At 47.8% G+C, this 21451-nt stretch overlaps 1 protein-coding gene across 1 annotated transcript in view; it reads right to left on the minus strand.

Moving 5' to 3' along the window:
* Window positions 1-21451, minus strand: part of IPO5 (importin 5) — an 88078-nt gene that overhangs the window by 23750 nt on the left and 42877 nt on the right. The window contains exons 18-22 of the mRNA XM_050952272.1: window positions 19562-19734; window positions 18888-18999; window positions 18137-18192; window positions 9849-9971; window positions 8127-8346 (exon numbers count right to left, since the gene is read on the minus strand). Coding sequence (XP_050808229.1) covers window positions 8127-8346; window positions 9849-9971; window positions 18137-18192; window positions 18888-18999; window positions 19562-19734 — 684 coding nt within the window. The remainder of the gene's footprint in view (window positions 1-8126; window positions 8347-9848; window positions 9972-18136; window positions 18193-18887; window positions 19000-19561; window positions 19735-21451) is intronic.

Below are 21451 nucleotides of genomic sequence, written 5' to 3' on the forward strand. Positions count from 1 at the left end.
GTGCACGTCTGCCGGAAACTTTTTACCCTAGCAACTCCAGTGGGCCGGCAGGTCGCCCCCTAGAGTGGCGCCACTATGGCACTAGATATATACCCCTGCCGGCCCGCCCGCTCCTCAGTTCCTTCTTGCCGGCTACTCCGACAGTGCGGAAGGAGGGCGGGTGTGGAATGGATATGAGCAACACATCTCGAAGAACAACAGTTACAAAGGTGAGTAACCGTCTATTCTTCTTCGAGTGATTGCTCATATCCATTCCCGTTAGGTGATTCCCAAGTCTTACCTAGGCGGTGAGGTCGGAGTGAGAGGTCGCGGCCTGGAGCACTGCAGATCCAAAAGCAGCATCATCTCTAGCCTGCTGGACCAGGGCATAATGCGAAGCAAATGTATGAACGGATGACCAGGTCGCTGCCCTACAGATTTCTTGAATGGGCACTCGGGCGAGGAAGGCCAGCGAGGATGCCTGTGCTCTGGTAGAGTGAGCAGTCACTCGGCCCGACGGAAGTTGGGCCAAGTCGTAGCAGGTCCTGATGCAGGATGTAACCCATGACGATAACCTCTGAGAGGAGATCAGCAGCCCCTTGACCCTGTCTGAGACTGCCACGAATAACTGAGGGGACCTGCGGAAGGGTTTTGTCCTGTCTATGTAAAAGGCTAGCGCCCGGACATCTAGCGAGTGGAGCTGCTGCTCCCTGCGGGACGAATGGGGCTTAGGGAAGAAAACTGGGAGGAAAATCTCTTGGTTGACATGGAAAGCTGAGACCACCTTAGGAAGGAAAGCAGGGTGCGGCCTCAGCTGTACCTTATCCTTGTGGAAGACCGTATACGGTGGGTCCACCGTGAGGGCCCTCAGCTCTGACACCCTTCTAGCTGAGGTAATGGCTACAAGGAAGGCGGTTTTCCATAAGAGGTAAAGCAGGGAGCAGGTAGCTAATGGCTCGAAAGGAGGGGCCATGAGCTGGGACAGGACCAGGTTGAGGTCCCATGAGGGGGCCGGAGGGCGAATTTGGGGATAGAGCCTCTCCAGCCCCTTCAGGAATCTCGCCACCATGGGGTGAGAGAAAACAGAACAGCCGTCCACGCCAGGATGAAAAGCGGAGATGGCAGCGAGGTGAACTCGTAGGGACGACAATGACAACCCCGGGTCTTAAGGGACCAGACGTAGTCCAGAAGAGTGGCGACAGGAACCTCCATAGGACGAAGAGCTTTCTCTGCACACCAGCAGGAGAAGCGCTTCCACTTGGCTGTATAAGTCGCTCTGGTGGAAGGCTTTCTGCTGCCCAAGAGAACCTCGCGGACCGGGGTGGAGCACCGCAGCTCAGAGTCAGTCAACCATGGAGGAGCCACGCCGTGAGGTGGAGCGACGGAAGGTCCGGGTGACGGAGCCTGCCGTGGTCCTGCGTGATGAGATCCCGATGAAGAGGTAGGGTAACTGGGTTGGTCACTAAGAGGTCCAACAACACGGGGTACCAGTGTTGTCTGGCCCATGCCGGAGCTATTAGAATCAATTGGGCTTTGTCCCTGCGCACCTTGATTAGAACTCTGTGAATCAGGGGAATGGGCGGGAAAGCATAATGGAGGTGTGTTGTCCAAGGGATCAGGAATGCATCCGCGAGAGACCCGGGCTCCCGACCCTGGAAGGAGCAGAATGTTCGACACTTCCTGTTCACCTGGGATGCGAAGAGGTCTATCCGGGGACGACCCCACCTCTGCAAGAGGGAGAGGGCGACGTCCGGACGGAGGGACCACTCGTGTGAGAAGAAGGATCTGCTCAGCCGATCCGCGAGGGTATTCCGCACTCCGGGAAGGTAGGAGGCGGACAGGTGAATAGAATGGGCTATGCAGAACTCCCAGAGACGTATCGCCTCCAGACAGAGGGGAGAGGACCTGGTGCCGCCCTGCTTGTTGATGTAGAACATGGTCGTCGTGTTGTCGGTGAATACCGCAACACAACGACCGTGGAGGAGATGGACAAATGCTTGACAAGCAAGGCGGACGGCTCTCAACTCTCGTACGTTGATGTGGAGGTTGATCTCTTGCGGGGTCCACAAGCCCTGAGTCCTCTGAGTGCCGCAGTGAGCTCCCCAGCCCAGGTCGGAAGCGTCCGTGGTTAGGGATGCGGAAGGCTGGGGCAGATGGAACGGGAGCCCCGCACACACTACGGATCGGTCCAGCCACCAGTGTAGAGAGTCCAGCACCGCCTGAGGGATGGTGACGACTGTATCCAATGACCGTCTGGTCGGTCGATATTGAGTAATCAGCCATGTTTGAAGAGGTCTCATGCGGAGACGGGCGTGCACTGTTACAAACGTGCAGGCCGCCATGTGGCCTAATAGGGCCAGACACGTTCGGATTGAGGTCAGCGGGGCCGCTCGCAACCGGAGAATAATGTCTGACAATGACCGGAACCTGGGCAGGGGCAACAAGGCCCTGGCGAGGGTAGAGTCTAGAACAGCTCCGATAAACTCTATCCGCTGCGTGGGGAGTAGAGTGGATTTGTCGGCATTGATTACGAGGCCCAAAGCAGCAAAGAGGGAGCTGATCCTGGTGACATGATCTCTGACCTGTTGCTCTGACGTACCCCTGATCAGCCAGTCGTCCAGGTAGGGGAAGACGTGGATATGGCATCGTCTGAGGTGAGCGACGACTACTGCCATACATTTTGTAAATACTCGTGGGGCCGTAGAGAGGCCAAATGGGAGGACCGCAAATTGATAGTGCTGGCGGTCGGCCACAAAGCGGAGGAAATGCCTGTGAAGGGGGATGATAGCAATGTGGAAATAGGCGTCCTGCATATTGAGGGCGGCGTACCAGTCTCCGGGATCCAGGGACGGGATGATAGTTCCAAGGGACACCATGCGGAACTTCAACTTCACGATGTACTTGTTGAGTTCCCGCAGGTCGAGGATGGGCCTGAGACCGCCCTTGGATTTGGGGATCAGGAAATAGCGGGAGTAAAACCCCTTGCCCTTCTCGTTCTCTGGAACCACCTCTATGGCTCCTTTGGCCAGGAGCGTGTGCACTTCCTGACGGAGGAATTGCTTGTGAGAGGGGTCCCTGAACAGGGACGGGGAAGGAGGGTGGGGGTGAGGAAAACTGCAGGCGATAACCATCCTGTATCGTGCGTAGGACCCAGCGGTCCGATGTTATTTGGGACCACGCCGGGAGGAAAGAGGAAAGGCGGTTGGAAAACTGCGGGAAAGGATCCGTAGGGGAAACTGGTACTGCGCCCTCGGGCGCACCTTCAAAATGAAGGCTTAGGCCCTGGGGGGGGCTTAGCGGAGCCCTGACTTTGTCCAGCCTGACCTCCCGACTGCCTGCGGCGGTTGTTCCTGCCCCGGCGTCACGAGGGGTCCTGTCTCGGGCGGAACGGGGGGTATGGACGCCGCTGCTGCTGTTGGTTTTGTTGTCTGAAGGACCTGCGTTGGGTCGCCGGAGTATGCATTCCGAGCGACTTTATGATGACCCTATTATCTTTTAAGTCCTTCAGCCTAGGGTCAGTCTTGTCCGAGAACAGACCCTGGCCTTCGAAGGGGAGGTCCTGGATCGTGTGCTGGAGTTCCGGCGGAAGGCCGGAGACCTGCAGCCACGAGAGGCGCCGCATGGTGAGCCCGGAAGCCAGGGTTCGCGTGGCCGAGTCAGCGGCATCAAGGGAGGCCTGGAGTGATGTTCTCGCCACCTTCTTGCCCTCGTCCAGGATGGTGGAAAACTCCTGGCGTGCGTCCTGTGGCAAGAGTTCCGCAAACTTCTCCGTCGCTACCCAGGTGTTAAAGGAGTAGCGGCTGAGGAGGGCCTGCTGGTTGGATACGTGGAGCTGTAGAGCCCCTGCCGAATAGACCTTGCGGCCCAAAAGGTGAATGCGCCTGGCCTCTTTTGACTTAGGCGCCGGGGCCTCCTGTCCGTGGCGCTCCCTGTTGTTCACCGACTGGACCACCAATGAGCAGGGAGTCGGGTGAACGTACAAATATTCATACCCTTTAGATGGGGCCATGTATTTCCGCTCCACCCCCCCGAGAGGTCGGGGGAATGGAGGCCAGTGACTGCCAGATGGTATTGGCATTATTTTGTATGGTCTTTATGAAAGGCAAGGCAACTCTGGTTGGCGCATCGGCTGCCAGGATGCTCACCACTGGGTCCTCCACTTCCTCTACCTCCTCCGCCTGTAGGTTTAGATTTTGAGCCACTCGGCGGAGTAGATCCTGATGTGCCCTTAAATCCAATGGCGGGGGGCTGGAGGAAGAGGTACTGGCCACCGCCTCATCCGGGGATGAAGATGAGGAGATTCCGGGCAACAGAGTATCCACGGGGGGTTGTGCAAGGGGCTGCACCTCGGTATCCTGAGGGAACTCCAGGTCCCGGGAAGTGTCCTCCGTTTGTGGAGAGAGGGGTGGCCTGGACACCGTAGCCTCTGGTGGTCTACACTCCGCCAATGGACGGGGGGTGATGTGATGAGGACCTTGTGTCTGGGCGTATGCCCACGGGGTCCAGAATCCCCACTGCGGATGTCCTCTATCTTGCTCCAGGAAGCGGTTTTCGTGCCTGTCGAGTGTCTTGTCATAGGCACTATCATCGAGGGAGGAGACGGAGGGCTCCGTAGCAGGCCAGGGAGGCGCTGAGCTGGAATGGTACAGCGCCGCCGGTGCTGCGACTGACGTTCCCCTCAGTGCCGAGGGTCGGTGCCGTGACTCATACCGGGACCGGGACCGGCGTGATGACCTGCGCCGAGATCGCGACCTGGAGCAGGAGCGATGTCGATGTCTGGAGCGGGATCGCGACCTTCTGGAGGCCCGGTGCCGAGACGGCAATGGAGACCGGGACCTACTACCAGCGCGGTGCCGGGAGGTCGACCGCGGTGCCGAACGCCGAGGCGAACGACTCTTGGAGGCTCGGTGCCGATGGTGTGATGAAGCCGATCGGGACCGGCCAGATGGTGATCGGTGCCACGAGTACGACCGGCACCGTCTAGGCGATCGGTGCCGGGACTCCGAGCGGTGCCCCGAGCGTGAGCGGTCGCACCTTCGGGGTGATCGGCGTCGGGACGCGGGAGAGGACGGATGAAGCATCGGCTTGCCCGTGGATACGATGCGTCCCATGGGTGGCTGCTGTGGTTGAGTTGGCTCCATGAGAGCAATCAAGTCCCGAGCCGAGGCGAAAGTCTCCGGCGTTGACGGGACCCTTAGCTCGACCCCTGATCGTATTGGGGAGCTAGGAGGAGCTGGACTCGACGGACCCTCCGGGCCCGGAGTCGACAGTCCTGCAGGCGGTGCCACAGCTAAGGTAGGAGCCAGGCGGTCCACTCGGGTCTGCCTGGGTGTGGAGACAGACGTCGAGGGACGTAGGTCTGTCCCCGGTGCCGGAGATGGTCGGTGCCGGGGAGTCTTGCCGGTGCTGGTGCCGGAGCCGAAGCGGTGGACTGCGCTGCCGGTGCCGGAGAGAGAGCCGCTTCCATGAGGAGGGCGCGGAGACGTTGGTCTCTCTCCTTTTTAGTGCGCGGCTTAAAGGCCTTACAAATGCGGCACTTGTCACTAATGTGCGATTCCCCCAGGCACTTCAGGCACGTGTCGTGGGGGTCGCTTGTAGGCATCGGCTTCTTGCAAGTCGAGCACTGTTTAAACCCCGGCGAGCCAGGCATGGGCCCGGTGCCGGGGAGGGCAACAGCCCACCCACAGGCAATGTTCAATAACTATTTACAAAAAACTTAACTAACTACAACTATACTGAAAAGGTAACTATAACTAACTGAGAAAAAAGGCTTTAGAAGCTAAACAACGAGGAGAGCTAGGGACGTGGAGGTCAGCGAACCGCACTCCACAGTTCCAGCAACCGACACGGCGGTAAGAAGGAACTGAGGAGCTGGCGGGCCGGCAGGGGTATATATCTAGTGCCATAGTGGCGCCACTCTAGGGGGCGACCTGCCGGCCCACTGGAGTTGCTAGGGTAAAAAGTTTCCGGCAGACGTGCACACGCAGCGCGCACACCTAACTGGAATGGATATGAGCAATCACTCGAAGAACATAGCCTTATTTATGAACACGTGCTGATTTTAGAACCGAAACTCAGCGACCTCTGGGCCGCAGACCTACATACAGTGGTACCTTTTAAAAGTATATCATCATATTCTGGCTTGCTTTGGGATTTGCTTCTCCCCTCATCATTCTACAATCATTTTCAGTTGCTGATTTCATAGTTTGCCTCCAGATTTGTTCCCTGCAGCCTATTTTCCTTGTTCCCCTCCTACCCTATTCATCTTGGATTTCCAGTGCTTCTTCCTCTCCATAACACAACCATCCTGCCATTTATCAGGATCTCCCAGATTCCAATCTTTGGTCTACTCTTGGGCCCAAAATGTCCAAATCAAAACCAGGTGCTGCAGCTGCATAATCTGTTGTAGAGTCTGACAAATCTCTACATGTAATTCCAAAGCCATAATAGGAACAATGTCTGGACCAAACAGTAGAGAAATATTTATTACAAAAAGAAGACCTGAAAACAAGACTATAGCAAAATCTATGGAAATACTAAATCCTTGGGAATCCACAGATTCTTATGCAAACAATTTTTATTATGCCTAGTTACAGCATGATTTTTCCATTGCAGCATACTTATTCATTTTAAAATTAATTGTATTTAATACATCTTGAAATACCTAACAATTAGTGTCTGTGAACCATACAGTAAAATCAAGTGAAGTAAAAATAAAGAGCCAATCTACTCAAATATACTAGGCCAACTCAAACTGAAGGGGAAAGCCAAATGTCTGCAGGGGTGATGTGACTGATTGCCAAAAAGGATCAGTTTCCAGATACCGTACAAAGAATAAGGATAAAAGATAAAAAAATTAAGTCCAAGATATGGAAATACTATTGATTTTCAGCAAGTATTATTCATTAAAGGCAGCCAAACGGAACCTTTGGCAGAAAGTTCCAAAACTAAGGAATTTAAGACCAAGCAGGTTCTGCGCCCAACTCACTCCTAACTGATTCTTGGGTCACAACAAAGCTCATCTGACAGATTCACATTCTACTTTTCTTCCACCTATAACTATTTCCTAATACTTGAAATTAGACAGAATGCAGTTTATAGGTACTTCTTTATCATTACTGCTTCTCCCTGAGGGCTACAGGATGGAGAATTTAATTAATAATGACGTAAATTATACAGTAATTGACTGTTGGTAAGTGGAGTAAATATGCAAAATTTACTCTAGCCCATTCCTACAGAAATATTCAGAGCCAATTGTCATTTTGTCCATACTATATTTTTGTTATCTAAACCAATGGATTATCAGATTTAATTGAAGTGTCTTGTCTAAGAACAGATATTTGAAGAAGCTGACGATAAATGAAACACAAAACACTATCTCCATACTACAGCACTACTTTCTCCATACTAGAGCACCTTAAAAATTAACCTAACTGGCTCTGGTGTGAAGAGCACCAGAAGATAGTATTTTTTAGTTATGATTGTTTCAGTTGTAGCTCAACCTTCTAAATTCAAAATGCAGCTAGAGTTAGAGAGCAGAAATTTAGGAAAAAGCACCTGTGATAAGTATAAATTATTAAACTGCTCTAAGTCACAAATGTTAGATTCCTCTGCTTCACACACAAGGAAAGTGCAGGTTACTTCAATCATACTTAAGGCCCCCTTCTTATTACATGTTTCTATACAATTTCTCCAGACATACAAAGCAGAGGGCTCAATCTTGCTTTCAGACATATGTAGCTGCATCCATCTTTTATAAAGTCAGTTACTGTGTACAAGTCAGTTTTTTACTGGATATACACTTGTGCTTATTTAAGAGCAAAATATTGCTTAGTGAATGCGTTTTTTACACTTTTCAGTACAAATGTGTTTGCAAACAAAAATGTGACTAAGCAGGATATGACCACAAATTTGGATAGCTTAGGTCACCTATTCTCTCCCCCCTCTCCCTTTTTTCTTAAATACTGATCACCACCCTCCCTAAAACACTCACTGGCATTTTATTCCAATACCGGAGATAAGAGAATATGATCATTCATTAACATGGAGTTGGCATTTCCTGGCAGAATCTCATGTTTTTAGCATAAGTATTATAATCTCTGGAGTTAGTTTTACAGGAATAGAAAGAAATGCATGAATATACATACCTGTGCAAAAAGGACGATAGCTCTCCCCACCAAACTGTGCCATAACTCCAACACCATAGGCAGCTGCTTGCCTAACCTCTGGGCTGTTGTCACATATTGACTGTAGCATTGGCCTCAGGAAGTATTCAGCATATTTGAATGAGGATGGGCTGCAGTGCTCTACGACGTCATCAAAAATGCATAACCCCCACTGTCTGTCTGGCCATGGCCTATGTGGACACTACGTAAAAAAATTAATTTTCTAAGCCACCTCAGAATGTAACTGTTAATCAACTGCCATGACGCATACAAAAAGATGAATGATATCAAAATCAAATGTTTTTAATTGTGGAATTTAAGCTCCATTTCAAGTGCTACATGGGTTGACCTGAATTTAATCTTTACATAGGAATCTGTTCCTCTAATGACACTGATTGCAACACCACAAAGAAAATCAAAAGGTAACTTTTGCAGTTTGAGGAGAGCAGTTAGACCAGCGGTCTCCAACCTTTTTATGCCCAAGGTCACTTCTTGAATCGAAAGGCAACCCAGGATCTACTCCATCCCTTCCCCAAAGCCCTGTCCCACACACTCCATTCCTCCCCTTCCCCGTGTTCTCCCCTACCCTCACTCACTTTCACAGGGGTGGGGTTTGGGAGGCGGTGCGGGCTCTGAACTGGGGGGTTCTGGGCTGAGCCTGGGGCAGAGGCGCAGGAGGGGGTGAGGGGTGCAAGCTCTAGGATGGAGTTTGGGTGCAGGAGTGGGCTCCAGGCTGGGGCAGAGCGTTGGGGGTACAAGAGAGCGCTTGGGGTGCTGGAGGGAGTTCAGGATGCAGGAGGGGGCATGGGGTGCTGGCTCCAGGAGGGGACTCAGGACTGGGAGTTGGTGCAGCCTCCCACCAGGCAGCACTTACCTCCAGCAGCTCTCGGTTGGTGGCCGGCCCAGCGAGGTTAAAATAGGCTCCCTGCCTACCCCAGCCGCATACCACTCCCAGAAGGGGCCAGCGTGTCCCTGCAGAGGTGGGAGGGGCAGGGGCACATGGCTCATGCTTTGCCCCTGTCTGCAAGCACCACCCCTGCAGCTCTCCCAGCTGCGGGGGTGGTTTGCAGGCAGGACCAGCATGCAGAGGGAGACCCCTGCCCCCCCTCTCCCCCCCCCCCCCCCCCCCGCACTGGCTGCTTCCAGGAGCAGCATGGGGCCAGGGTAGGGAGTCTGCTTTAGCAACGGCCATGCTTCACCACTGGAGATCATGATCGACTGGGAGATCCTCTAGGATTGAGCAGTCGATGGCCGTCAATTGGTTGTTGACCACTGAGTTAGACTAATAAATGACTAATATATGTTGAATACAGAAGTTTTATACCCCCTTATCTCATGCCTAACTATTCCCACTAACCCCCTTCTCATTCTTTTTTGAGTCTTGTTCCATTAAAGTTCCTTCTACCTGGTGCACTTCCTCTTTCAAATCTCTCTCCAAAATACTTCTGGGAAGCCTATCAGCAATAATCTATGACAGAAGGGTTAGTGAAAAAGAAACAAATGCACTGCTGTATGATAAAGAACCAGGTGACAAATTTATTTGATTGTATTTGTCTAGACTATAAATTTCTTGGGGGAGAGCATGCCTATGTTTTGTACAACAAGGCATTCAGTGCTCTAAAAATAATTTGCCATGCCAGCATGAGATCTTATCCATGTACCATAACAAATCAGATTTAAATGGAAAGAATCCAAGATACTTACAATTAAATTGACAATTAATGGTAGCAGTTGTTCAAACCATAGCAACACCTTCTCCTGGTAGCTGCTGAATATTGAGTGCAAGATATCTGACACTTTAGTCAGAATATAAACATCACTGTCATCCTAAGAAGAAAAAATTGCTGATCAGAAAGGATACTTCTGATATTATTGCTATCTCGGAAGATAGAAACCATATCAAATATTAAAAGTTCTGAATTTTGAACTAAAGCAATTTAAATTAGACACTTTCTGATAACTAGACACAAATAATTCAGAAGATTTATACCACTATCCAGTGACAGAACTACTTCACCTTGGTTCCCAACTATGTTACGTCAGAAGGATTTGTTTCAGAAGTGAGAGAGTAACAATGCACTATCAAAAGTGTAAAAACACAAAACATTTTACTATGACATCAGCCACTTTGCACCATGGAATCAGATCTGGCTGTTTCCCTAAGCAACCCCCTTAGATGAGGACCTTTCCTACAGCTTCCTGATGCCTCAGTCTTTACAATGACATCAATTATATTATAGCCTGTTTTCTACTCTGAGCTCTTCCTTCCTTCTGCTACAATAACCTGGACAATTTGAAACCTCTTATTCTCTATTATTGTCCCCCTGCATAGTGCATCTATACCCTCCAAAATTACAATGAATTAAAGGGCTTAATCCCGCAGTTTTTCTCTCTCTCACATCACACACACACACCCCCCTACCTTAAATGGGACTTATGTGAGGATTGAAGAATTGGCCCTAGCAAGATCCCCTCTGACTCCTTTTGGGAGTTTTATCACTCTCAGTATGGTTGCTTTAATCAGTGCTCCACTCCTATTCTACACATTACAGCCATAGCAACAGACAGAAAGCAAAATGTCAAGTGAGTCTAGCCTCTGATGGCCACACTATTAGCATGCCAATATTTTCACATCTCACACAGTGTGACAAGCTGCCCTGCAGGAGAAAGTGGAGACTGCAACTTCAGGCTACTTCTGCACTGTCATGAAGTAACCAAAGTCCAAAATAAACTTTGGTATGCACGTTAACTCACCCATGTTACTTTAAAAAGTTATTATTTTTAAAATCAGTAAGAAAAACTACCTTGTACAGTAACTGAAGCTCTTGGAGATGTGCCCCACTAAGGAGGCTCTGCTTCAGGACATGTGTGTATCCATGAACTCTTGACTGGAATTTTTCTAGTGTTCATACATATTCTCTAGATATGCTTGTGCTTGGATATAAGGGGATGAGACTCTCAGCTGCTCCAGTTCCTTCTCAATCACCAAAGTCCAGTGAGAAGGGAAGGAGGGCACGTAGTGGGCTCCCATAGGAACACATCTCAAAGAACTCCACTTTCTGTACCACGTAAGTTACCTCTCCTTCACGTAGTGTTCCACTTCAAGAGATTCCCAAGCAGTACCCTCAATTACACAGGAGATGGATTCAGTATAAACCATAAAACAGCATCACCAAAAGTCGTATCAGCTCTGATAGCAGGCATGAGAGCACAGTGCTGAGAAAACATGTGCACTGAAGACTAGAAGGACTGCCCTGCAGATGTCTGAGATAGGTAGGTTTTTCAGAAAGGCCACAGTTAGGCTGAGCCCTGGTGGAGTGGAATCATGCTAGAAGGGGAATATGCTTCATGAACAGATTAGGAAGCATCCTAAACACAGTCTGAATGGGTTTTGGGTGGAGATTGGGTGCCCTATCATTAGTTGTGCGATTGAGAGAAAAAGCCATGGGGAAGCCTTGAAGTGCTTAGTTCTTTTGAGGTAAAGATGGAGCTTTTCTTACATCTAGTGTATACAGCCTCACTTCCCTCAAAGAGACTTGGGATAAAATACCAGTAACTGAATCTCCTGATTAATGTGGAAACCTAAAGAAACTTAAAGTAGGAAGCGAGAGTGTGGACATAGTGCCACTGCTTAGCAATAGAATATAGCGTGTGGTGGATCAGCCATCAGCTATCCCAGCTCCCCTAACCCACCCCACTGAGGTAGCTGCTGTAAAGAACACAGTGTGGAGGGCCAAAAGGAGGAAATAGCTCTCCACAGGTTCAAATGGGGGTTTCCTCAGCACATTAAGGACTAAGTTGAGGTCCCATGGTGGAATAGATTTCTTAATAAGAGGAAAAGTATAGAACAGGCCCGTAATGAACCTCGTTGTGTTTGGGTAGATAAAGAATAAAAATCCCTCAATGGGTGTGGGTCTGGGAGAGAGAGAAGCTGATGGTAGCCACATGAACTTAAACTGAACTCAACAATAATTCTGTGATTTTTAAATTTAGCAGATAACTGCAAGTACATCAGACAAAATTCGAGAGGAGGTATAGATCAGGGGCTGCACCAAGCCTGACAGTTTCCACTTCTGTAGATAGAAAACCCACTATAAAGGAAAATTATTAAGTACTCTTTGTATCTCTAGAGCAAAGTTTTGTTCTACACCAAAGAATCATTTAATAGTCATTTCTTGAGATGAAGCACTGAGAGACTGGGGCAGGAGATGGATCTTGACGCTTGAGTGAGACAATCCATTGTCAGGAGAAGGGGATCCTCTGTCAAGACATATGAATCAACTCGGGGAACCATACCTGTATCTTGGCCATGATGATGTTATAAGGATGGCTTTTGTTTCAACTTATTCAGGACCTTGAGCAGTAATGGCTTTGGGGACAAGCGTATAGCAATACATGAAGCCAAAGGATGACTACAGTGTCACATTGAATGGGGGCTTTGCCTTCCCCTCAAACAGTTGTCTGCACATCACTTGGGATGCTGATACAAAGATTTATCTCCAGATGACCCCAGGTATGACACATCTTTCAGAATACCACGTTGTTTAGCTCCCACTTGTGACAGAGGTAGAAATGCCTGCTGAGGGAATCTGCCACTATTCTGAAGTCCTGGTAGTGAAACTGATGAAATCTGTAGGTGGTATGATATGGATTCAGCACCAAAGGGCTGTTATCTTGCTCCTCCTTGATGACTGATATAATATACTACTGCTTTGCTATCCAAATTATTCTGCTCAAGTGCCCTTGATGTTGAGTAGAAGAGTAATGGTCCTCTGAGCTCTAATATGTTGATATGCAGGATCACCTTCTGCGGATTCCATTTGCCAAGCTGTGAAGTCATGAAGTGCATAACCCAGCCCAGCAGGAAAGCATCTGTAGGGATGATCCTTGTGGGTGGAGGTTGTAAGAACATAACTCCACGCATACTTTTTGGGGATCTTTTAGCCAATTAAGAGAACGAATGACCTCTGAGGTATGGACACACAGCCTTGAGTAGACTTTTTTTGGAGGGTGTCGATATTTCTCAGCCAGGCTTGAAGACACCGAGAGTGTAATCTTGCTAAGTGGCAGACGTGGATTAAGGTTTCCTGGAGTCCTGGGCCAGAGCAAGTGCGCTGGGGGGGGAGCGGGGGGTGGGGGAAGAGTCGGTCCTCCCCACCTTCAGTCCCATACCCATTCTGCACCTTCTCCAGGACCCATGCCTTTTCACCCACAGTCCCCCTGTTGCACTCCCTGCCACTGCAACTCTCCACAACCCATTTGCTTCTTTCTGCACCCTCCTCCCCCGACTGCAGCCCCAAGAATGGACCAGCTTTGTCCCTGCACCTGCTGCTGCAGCAGGAAGTGAGAGCTCCCCCAGTCACAGGGCCACAGCGGAGGTCCAGGTGCTGGGGCTTCCCCTGCGCTTCTGCAGGGGCCAGGTCAGAGCACTAGGGCTTCTCCGCCCTGACTGTCCTGCGGCTTCTGCCAGGGACGGGGTCAGGGGGCGCTGGGGGCTTCTGCTGCCCAGCAGAGAATTTTTTTTGGGGGGCCCCTGGGCACAAGCCAGTGCTAATCTGCCACTGCTAAGTGGATCACAAATGTACACGTTGCCATTTGGCCCAGGAATTGAAGGCAAGCCCTTGCTATGGTTTGTGAGTTCTGATGTAATGTCAAAATGAGGCTAAACTTCATGGCGGCATTGAGTGAAGTTTGGAAAAATGTTTGTGACTGTCTGGCCTTCCATTAGGAGCGCTTGAAATTGTTTCCCCTGTAGCATGTGTTCAAAAAAAGATGTACTTTTTGAATAACGTGTAAAATCGTATTTTGCCATCAGGGCTTGGTAACTGAGTATTCTGAATTGCAAAGAGGCCAAGGAGTACCTTTTACAGTCCAGAATGTCCAGCCATTTCAGCTCATCAGATAGTGTTGAACAGGACCAATGCTGCCTATTTTGTTCATTAATGGCCTCAATCACCAGAGAGTTAGGTATAGAATGGGAGAAAAAAATTCTCCAAACCTTCGGAAGGTATATAGTATGTGTCAGCTCATTTATACATGTGTGGCAAATTCTAGCTACCATGCCACCTCATACAGGCTGGGCCAGCAGAGCATCATTGATGGGCAAAGTGATTTTGCTCCGAGATATATGTAGAATGTTCCTGTATCTCCTCAAACTGAATGTGTAAGTTCTCTGCTATTTGTTTTATAAGGTTTTGAAAGGCTTTGAAATTATCAGCATAAGATGGTGAGAGACACATAACAGCCTCATCTAGTGAGGAAGAGGATTTGTGGGAAGGTGGTATTTCTGCTTCTCCAGCTGGCTCTTGCTCCTCTGTAAGTTCCTCCTATGGAGCAGGACCTGAGGATCTCAGTTGTTGCTCTTGGCATGCTCTCTTACAAAAAAGGGACCCTGCAGAGCTGATCACCATAAGGGGCCCTTGGGTTCCAATAAGCCAACTCTCATGGGGCATAAGGAAAGGGCAGGACCACAATGTTGCTGGGTGTAATTTCTTCCTTGGGGTGCACCTTAAGGGAGGGAGGCTAGAACAGAAAGGTGGAGTAACTTTGGAAACTTCTGAATCAGATGACATGCCCACAGCAGTGCCCATCAGAGGGGCAAGTGGTACTGGTACCAGCAGTTTCCAGTCATTACTGAGTTGACAAAGGGTCTGGTTACTGCATCTGGAGGCCAAGACTCAACTGGGCAGCAAGACTGTACTGGAGGATGGGGGTACCAGCTGAAAGTCCCTCTCAGTACCCTCAAATTGTGTTAGGCATTGACTGTGTTGGTACCAGAGGATGGGTTACTGTAGATGGCAGGACTGGAGGGTAAGTTGACTCCAGAAGATAAAGTTGGTACCAGAGAGAACTCTTTCAGTATCCCTCAGTAAAACCAATTTGAGTTCTTCCCAAATCTGAAGGTCCTCATGGAAAAGGAGCCAGGATGGCACCAGAGGAGCTGGAGAATGACCCTTGGGACTCAGTATATAGTGTGGTACAGGCAAGGGTACTGAAGTGCAATCCACAGTCCCATCTCAGCTGGGTACATAAGACTGTATCAACAACAGTTTCAGCTCTGCTTTAAAATCCATTTGCTTTGAAGGTACGGAGTCCAGCGCTGACACCACTCTAGATTGTTTACCAATGGCTTCTCGGTATGCAGTGTGGTCTTCTTAGCTGATGCTGCAGTCTTGTGACCAGAGTGGGTAAGAGCCTCACCAATTCCTGTGCCAGGACATGAAGACAGACTCAGATCAAGACTTTTCCTTGCTCTTATCCTGCTCTGTAAAATGGGGTCTTTTTTTTTTTCTGGAGTCTGGATGGTTCTGGAGGACCCGCAGGTTTGCTTACCATAGCAACTGTGATGCACCAGGCCGCTCTGAACAACCAGATCCAATGTATAAGGTGGTGATTTGGACCCTAGAGTCTCAGAGAATGCTCCATCAACAGGAGTTTTAGCCTGATCTACTCAGGAGTTAAAAGCAGATCAAAAAAGTTGGAGATCGTACGTTTGGCAGGGACACAAGTCTCTCCCAGCAGTGGAGACATACTGAATGCCTATCACTGCAAGGAAAGGGCCTATGGCAGGCCAGGCAGAGTTTGAAGCCTGGGATCTTGGGCATAACCCAGGGGTTCTCAAACTGTGGGTCAAGAACCCATTTTAATGGGTCACCGGGGCTCGTGTTAGACTTACTGGGGCCCAGGGCCAAGCTCAAAGCCCATTCACCAGAGCCCAAAGATATCTATGTTGCAGGTGTGGACTCAGGGATCAAAAGAGTATAGGCATGCACACATCCTGAAGTAGAATAACCATACGGACACTATTCAAAGAAGAAGTTAGTGCGCTTAGTAAGATTACTCTATTTAAGTCATTCCTCTTCAGAATTTCTCATGATAAGTTCATGGGAACAATTTTACGTCAGGTTATTTTTCTTGGTAAAAAGAAAAAATGTGTTCTATATATTTTGAAATGACAAGATGTATAGCAGTAACTCGCAGTAAACAACTCGCATTTTCTTTCCAATGAAAGACCACTTGTATCCCATTGTTTAGTTGTGAGAATTTAAGAGGGGTCATGGATCCCAATCACACTCAGTTCCTTCAATTAACTGAATAGCCCGAACAAGAGAGACTAGTTGGAATGGGCTGAGGTGTGTGGATCCATATGGACAAACCCTAATGACTGATTTTTGGAGAAAGTCACCACTTTTTTGCTTAGAGAATTGCCCATATGGCTTCCCAGTTCTGGAAATTAACAAGCAGTTGTGACCTTCAGGTGGTGCGTGAGAAGTTAGTAGCTAAAGCCACTGCAGGACTGCTCTCAAACGGGGCACAGATCTAGGAGAACAAATTGAGGAAATAAGGCTTTCATAAATGTGTCTGGAGCGTCAAGTAAGAATCGTTCATTTTTTGATATAGACATTGTAAAGGAGCATTTTGGAAACTTTTAAAACTGATGTGCCCCTAAGCTCAAAACAGTGGATCTATGAGCATTAGTATGATTAATTTATTGGCCCTGGGGTAACACCTCTGAGTCCCAATCATGCACTAGGATCTTACTGTGCTAGGCACTGTAGAAACAGAACAAAGACTATATTCATACACTGGAGGGAGAATCCAGAATAAGCTTTGTAACCACAAGATGAATGAAAATTCATGATCCATGCTTTGAAAAGGTGAAAAGCTGAACCGGCAACTAGATGCACTGAGTTCACTGTTCAAGTTTTGACTATTAAATACTCAAAAATTAGAAAGGATGGAGGACCACCTCTAGTCTATTCTTTTCTAACAAAGCAGAATTTTTCCACAACTTCATTCAAAGAAGTTTTCCATGCGGAATGTTTCCTGCTTTCCAATATAATCTTTTGGACTCCTCCTCCAATCTAGTGCCCAAATAACCCAGAAGCTAAACCAGGGGTGGGAAAACTTTTTGGTCTGAGGGCTGCATCAGGTTTCCAAAATTGTATGGAGGACCAGTTAGCGGAGGCTGTGCCTCCTCAAACAGCCAGGCATGGCCCGGCCCCAGCCCCTATCTAACTCCCCCCGTTCCCTGTCTCCTGACAGCCCCTGGAGTCCCCGCCTGCCCCCACCACCCCATCCAACCCCTCCTCTCATTCCCAACTGCCCCTCTCCAGGACCCCTTCCCCATCCAACCACCCCTTCTCCATGTCCCCCGACCGCCTCCGGAACCCCTGCCCCCGACTGCCCCCTGGTGCCCCATCCACCCCTCCTCTCATTCCTGACTGCCCCCCCTGGACTCCTGTCTCCATTCAACCCCCTTGTTCCACATTCTCTGACCACCCCGACCCCTATCCACACCCCCACCCCCTAACCACCACCCCGAACTCCCCTGCCCTCTATCCAACCCCCCTGCTCCTGGCCCCCTTACTGCGCTGCCTAAATAGTTAGAAGTTTCCTTCCCAGTACTTTCAGATTCTACAGTCTCCACCCAGGCACTGATGACAGCTAACAATCAGCAACACATATGATGACACTGAAGGAGGCAAATGGCTTGCAGCCTGCCTGACCTTGAGTCATGCTGTTGCTTGGGTTAGCAACACCACACAGGCTCAAAAGGCACAAAGATGAAAAGCAGGACAATTGGACTGAACCTTGGACAATACTTGGAATAGAACAATGATTGAAAAAGTATTAAAAAAAGCAATCTTATTTAAAAGAGAAAGCTCTTCAAAAGAGGAAATAAGTAAGGAAAAGCTCTGCTCTAAACCTGTTCCAACAGCAGTTAGGATATATCTTCAAGTTCCAGCACACGCCGTAGCACCAATGGACAATGCTTGTTACAAATTTCTGAGGAAACATGTCAAAGATGCACTTCCTCCAATACTGCGGATACATATGGGCAAGTTTCAAAGGATTTGGTGGTGTTTGTTTCAACTCAGCAGTATGTCACTGTGGTGTAATGTCTGTCTCCACATAGCTGCTGCTCTGTGGAATTTGAAAGTGTCTAAATTTTTATTTTTTTTAAACAAAGAAAAAAAGAAATAACTTACTTCATCTTGTAATGACTCTTCAACTTGTTCATCATAGTCTTCATCTTGTCTTTTCACTAAATTAAAAGGAATAAGTGCAAACTATAAGGTTTAGATGTTTTCACTAGGAGCCACTCCTGCAAAAGCACAGGAACAGTTAACAAAATATAGTAATGGATAAAAGAGGACTCCAGAAACAGTTGCAGGGTGAAGCACTCAGGACCTTCTGTCAGAGTGCCTGAAGGAGACATTGGGCAAGAAAGGAAAATGCACTGAACAGGTTAGGAGTAAGTATGTAAGGGAGCATGGGAGAAGGGAAACCTTAGTCTGGGAAAAGCAAGTAGACCAGAAAAGCAGGGAAAAGGGATACCAAAAACAGTCACTGCTATAGGATTGGGAGGTTGTTGCAGATTTAAGGCCAGAAGGGACAATTCTTATCATCTAGTGACTGTCTTAGAATTTCACCTAGTGATTTCTACATCAACTTCTGATTGAGCTACAACATTTTTTGGAAAAGATTTCAAACGATGGAGAATACATCCTTTGGTAAGCTGTTTCAAAGGTCAATTACTAGTTACAGTTTGCACCTCATTTCTAGTCTGAATGTATCTAGTTTCAGCTTACCGTTGCTGGATCTCAAGGTGAGGAAACTCAGGAGAGGATAACTGAAGAAGCAGTCAATACGAGATGTTGAGAATCTTTGCTTTAGAGAGCTATCTTTAGTGCAAATTATGAAACTTCTTCTAATACACAGAAGGTAGCACTAACTTACCCTGTCTTAACTCTTGATTTTTAAAGTGCTCTTCTAGTTTTCCTTTCAATATTCCTCCAAGTTCTTCAAAATGTTCATTGTTAAGGCATCCATCTCCCATTACCTCAATGCACTAATGAAATACAGTATGTTCAAAATAGAAGTTTTGTAACATTAAATAGTTACTATTTAAATAGTGGCAGTGAAATTTTAACATGTTGAAAACATTGACTAGAGCTATACTTCCAATTACCACTGACAAAAGAGAAAATACGAAAATTCTTTTAAAAAAAGTTAATTCTAGGCTTATAAAATTAAGGAACTGACATTTTACAGGTAGTTCCATATTATAAGTAAAATTGTTTAGCTTTCTTCTAGATTTGTGTTTGATATTCAGTATTAATGTTTTTAAACAAATATCTATGCAAGTGAAAAACTGTGTTCCCTAATCCAGAAAAACAACTATATTTATAAGATTCAATGGATATTTTCAATAATTAGCTATGAAAATAAGTCACATTAAACTAAGCTAACAAAATATATAGTCAAGTGATAGGTAACTGTTGGAAAAATCTCCTGTACTAGTCATTTAAACTTACGGTAAGCACGAAATTTCCTTGACACTAAAAAAAATATACAAGTTTTCAGTAATAATGATGATGGCATAAACATTTCTATGAAGGAAAAAAGGTCACCTTTGCAAATGAATGCATTATTTCTGAAAGTACATCTGAATCAGGTTCTGTCCCTATAGCTTTGATAAGCGCATCACACATGAAATGCCACATTTGTGTGAGATACTCTGGCCCACGAACTCTAGCACAGTCAAGGAGAAGAGGCATAGATTCTGCTGCTGCCACACGAACACGTTTGATTATTAAGGAAATACTGGGTAATTGAGATCAAACTGAAGTATTTTTATGACATGAGTATCCAGAAACATACTACAAAAAAGGTACTAATTCCCATCGTAAACAATGACCAGCCACCAAGCTGAAACACTCATTTTCATAACTACTCAGACATTTAATCAAAGAGACTTGGTGTAAAACACTTATGTTTGCTATATAAAAGTTTTAAAGATTTACAATGTAAACTAAGGTTGAAGAAGAGCTATCTAAGCATTTCCTTGGCTTCTTGATTCATGCTGCAACTAATATTTACTTACTTAATTTTCCTTTAAAGAACCAAAAAAGCCATATCTGCCAAAGGAACTGGACTAGCTTAGAAAGACAGGCAGAGAACATATTTGTCATGTTAAGTGGCTGTGCTGGTACCTGTACTATTTACCTGACAGGCAACGAAGTATAGGAGAAATACATACATTTAAATATAGCACATTTCTGCCAAAGCTAACAGCCTCCTTTAATGGTGTAATTTGAAAAAAGCTATGATCTAGAAGCACAACAACATATGCTAAATATTGAGGTTGTAAAAAACTGTCCTTGCCCATTGTGGCAAGACTAGTAAACAGCTACCAAAATAATACTTCATTGTTGTTTTGGAAACTACCCACCCTATTTAATTCTTCTTCATGCTCTGAGTTATGTTATGGAGGCTTTTCATTAGATAAGAGCTGAAGGCAGACATTTAGACAGCCAGTGCTGCTTATTAGTTGGACGAAATAGATGCAGAGGTGAGTGCATACTGTAAGATTGGGAAGTTATGACCCAAACTCTAATTTGCATACGTACTGAAACTAGACGCCCAAGCCGATGAACAAAGAATTTAAAGAACTGGTCAAAGTAGTATTGACTGCTGGACTGACACCTTGTTTGCAATGGATCAAGTTGGAGAAATTTAAACTCCCGATTTATAAAATACTGAAAGTGAGGTTAGCTATAGACCAGGGGTCAGCAACCTTTGAGAAGTGGTGTGCCGAGTCTTCATTTATTCACTCTAATTTAAGGTTTCGCGTGCCGATAATATATTTCAACATTTTTAGAAAGTCTATAAACCAGGGATTGGAAATCTATGGCATATGTGCCAATTTTTAATGGCACACAGCTGCCTGCTGGGACTCCGTGTGTCATTAAAAATCCTGCCAACGCGGCAAGCCGTGGGGTCCGCGGTCCTGTGTCAGAGCGCTGGCCTAGCGCAGCAAGCTGCCAGCCCCTCCCCCGCCTTCCCGCAGAGCCCTGCCGCCACCCACGCAGCATTCTGGGGGCTGGGGCTGTGCGCTCCCGCGGGGCAGTGTTTGGCTCTGTGGGGAAAGAAAGACACTCCCCGCTCACCCAGAGCCCTGCTGCCGTGCGCACAGCGCTCTGAGGGGCGGGGCGGAGCAGGGCTGAGCGCGGCAGCGGCAGGGCTCCGGATAAGCAAGGAGCCTCATGGTAAAGGGGTCGGCTCCAGGGTTGGGGGGGGATTGGTTAAGGGGGGGCAGTCAAGGGACAGGGAGCAGGATAGGGGGGTGGTATACTGGGGGGTGGTTAGGGGTCGGGGTCTCTGGAGGGGGCAGTCAGGGAGCGGGGGGGGTTGGATGGGGCATATGAGTCCTGGGGTCTGTTTAGGGGGCGGATAGGGGTCAGGAGAATCAGAGGACAGGGAGCAAAGAGGGTCCTGGGGGAGCAGTTGGGGGGTCCTCT

Source organism: Gopherus flavomarginatus, chromosome 1, assembly GCF_025201925.1.
Source record: "Gopherus flavomarginatus isolate rGopFla2 chromosome 1, rGopFla2.mat.asm, whole genome shotgun sequence".
NCBI lineage: Eukaryota > Metazoa > Chordata > Testudines > Testudinidae > Gopherus > Gopherus flavomarginatus.